The sequence below is a fragment of the Lathyrus oleraceus genome, chromosome 3 (genome assembly GCF_024323335.1).
Source record: "Lathyrus oleraceus cultivar Zhongwan6 chromosome 3, CAAS_Psat_ZW6_1.0, whole genome shotgun sequence".
Classification (NCBI taxonomy): domain Eukaryota; kingdom Viridiplantae; phylum Streptophyta; class Magnoliopsida; order Fabales; family Fabaceae; genus Lathyrus; species Lathyrus oleraceus.
This window is the reverse complement of record NC_066581.1, coordinates 535,021,321-535,023,609: the sequence shown is the minus strand read 5'-3', so window position 1 is coordinate 535,023,609 and position 2,289 is coordinate 535,021,321. Positions and strand designations below refer to the sequence as shown.

Below are 2,289 nucleotides of genomic sequence, written 5' to 3'. Positions count from 1 at the left end.
AGAAGGAAAACGAGTCTAGTGCAGTGTATTCTCAGAGGGGTCGAGGAAGAATTCAAAAACAACAATAACAACAAGTGAATGTTGTGACTGTACTGGTCGCTGCAACTCATCAACCGCAACAACAACCCTAGTATCAACAGCAACAGAATGCTCATCGTCATAACTATAATCAACCGAGACAACCAAGACCTGAGAATGTGTTAATCCAATTCATATGTCTTATTCTCAAGTTCTCCAACATCTACTCCAACTCAAGTTGGTTAACCTAAGAAATATGTCAGCTCCTCCTGAAAGGCTTCCTGCAAATTACAATCCCAATGCTCGATGCGGATTTCATTCCAGTGGTGTGAACAGGTCACGATATGGGGAATTTCTTGGTGTTGAAGTATGCAGTGCAGAATATGTTGGATTCAAAAGCCATCCAGTTCACTCTAGATAATGGACCCAATGTTATCCAGAATCCGATGCCCACTTATAATGGACTAGTTATCAATGCCATTGAAGATGGTGAAAGTTTAAATTTGATTTGGATATAAATTTGGTGACTACTCTGTTTCCATTTGTTAAAGAGTATTTGATCAAGAATGATGTTTATCCTGATTGTGTTCCCGAATGTTGCAAATGCAAGAGTCAGCCAGAAGGTTGCGATGATTTGAAAGCGGGAATTCAAAGTTTGATTAATGAAAAGGGTCTTTATAGTTTGATAGAATTGAGAAGGATAAGAAGGTTCAAGAAATAGATGTTGCAGTGATTTCTATCGCGTATACTCTGATTAAAATTCCTGCTTCAGTTAGACCATCTCCCTTGATTATTACTTTACTTAGTCTTATTCCATACTCCAGTGAGAAGGTTGTGTCATGGTATTATGGTTCCGATGTTTATTATCATGGAGTGAAGCAAGAGGAGAAGTCTTCTAAAGAGAAGTTGTGTATGGATGGAAATTTGAGTGTTGATCATCTGGCAGGTACATGAAGGATTATAATAAGTGGTAGAGTCTTCCCTTCACCAAATACTCAAGATAGTGTTGACGCCTTGGAAAAGGCTAAGGGTAAACAAGTGATGGCAGATAACCAAGAACTTGTGCAAATTAATGTTCCTCAACAAAGTGCAATTCCCAGTGCTTCCTCCTCCCAAGAAGTTGAAGAGTTGTTGAGGATAATCAAAAAGAGTGATTATAAAGTGGTGGACCAGTTAAGTAAGACATCGTCCAAGATTTCGATTTTGTCCTTGCCATTATGTTCTAAGACCCATAGGAATGCTCTCGTGAAGTTGTTGAGTTTTGATTTTGTTCCTCAAGAAATTACAGTCAATCAGTTAGAAGGGGTTGTGGCTAGTATATCAGCAGATAATGGTTTGGGTTTCACAGATTTTGATCTCCTACATGAAGGGCGAAACCATAATAAATATCTACATATTTCCATGGAATATAAATGTACTACTTTATCCCGGGTGCTGGTGGACATTGGGTCATCTCTAAATGTGCTACCAAAGTTAGCTTTAATGAAGATAGATTATGTGGGTGTTGAATTATGCCTGAGTGACTTGATAGTCAGGGCTTTTGGTGGATCCCAAAGAGCAGTGTTTGGTAAGATGGATATACCTGTCAAAATTAGACCTCAACTGTTCGATACAACTTTTTTTGTCATAGATATACAGCCTGCTTATTGTTGTTTGCTTGGTCGGCCCTGGATTCATGGAGCATGGTCTATAACATCTACTCTACGTTAGAAGATGAAGTTCCTAGTGGGTGGTAAGGTGATTAATGTTTGTGGAGAAGAAGAGTATATGGTAAGTCATTTGGCCTCTTTCTGTTATGTGGAGGTTGAAAGAGAGTTTCATGAGACTCCTTTCCAGGATTTCGAAGTTGTTCAAGTGATCAAGGCTCCTAGTTATGAGGAGAAGAAGCCTGTAGTTCCCATGTCATCTCTAAAGGATGCCAAAACGGATATTGAAGATGGTCACCCCGAAGGTTGGGGTCGTGTGTTGGATCTTCCTCCCAAATTTGACAAATTCGGTCTCGGTTTCAGTCTCGTCGGTCAAGGTTCATCTCCCAGAGCTCCAAATGCTTCCACTCTAATGACATTTTCCAATGCTGGTTTTGTCAAGGATGGTGAAGTTAATGTTGTTGGTGACAACGTCGAAAGGGATTATGATGTTGACAACTAGATTTGCCCAAGTGTTCTAGGAGAGGAGCTCGAAAATTGGTCTTCTGAGGATATCACCCAAGTCACACTCAATCAGTAGTAAATTTTTGTTTTATTTTCTTTATCATGCAAAAATTTCCTATGC

General features: G+C 39.5%; 1 protein-coding gene across 1 annotated transcript; it reads left to right on the top strand.

The window, feature by feature from the left end:
- Window positions 1-362: 362 nt before the first annotated feature.
- Window positions 363-1,728, top strand: LOC127132020 (uncharacterized). The gene is made up of 4 exons (XM_051060882.1): window positions 363-513; window positions 570-726; window positions 843-964; window positions 1,019-1,728. Exons 1-4 carry the CDS (start codon window positions 363-365, stop codon window positions 1,726-1,728), a joined length of 1,140 nt encoding a protein of 379 aa, XP_050916839.1.
- Window positions 1,729-2,289: the final 561 nt, after the last annotated feature.

Coding starts and splice junctions, on each gene's coding strand:
- LOC127132020 (XM_051060882.1), top strand. CDS start 363: ATGGGGAATTTCTTGGTGTTGAAGTATGCAGTGCAGAATATGTTGGAT. Junction 727..842: donor GAATTGAGAAGGATAAGAAG/GTTCAAGAAATA, acceptor TCCATACTCCAG/TGAGAAGGTTGTGTCATGGT. Junction 965..1,018: donor GAGTGTTGATCATCTGGCAG/GTACATGAAGGA, acceptor CAAATACTCAAG/ATAGTGTTGACGCCTTGGAA.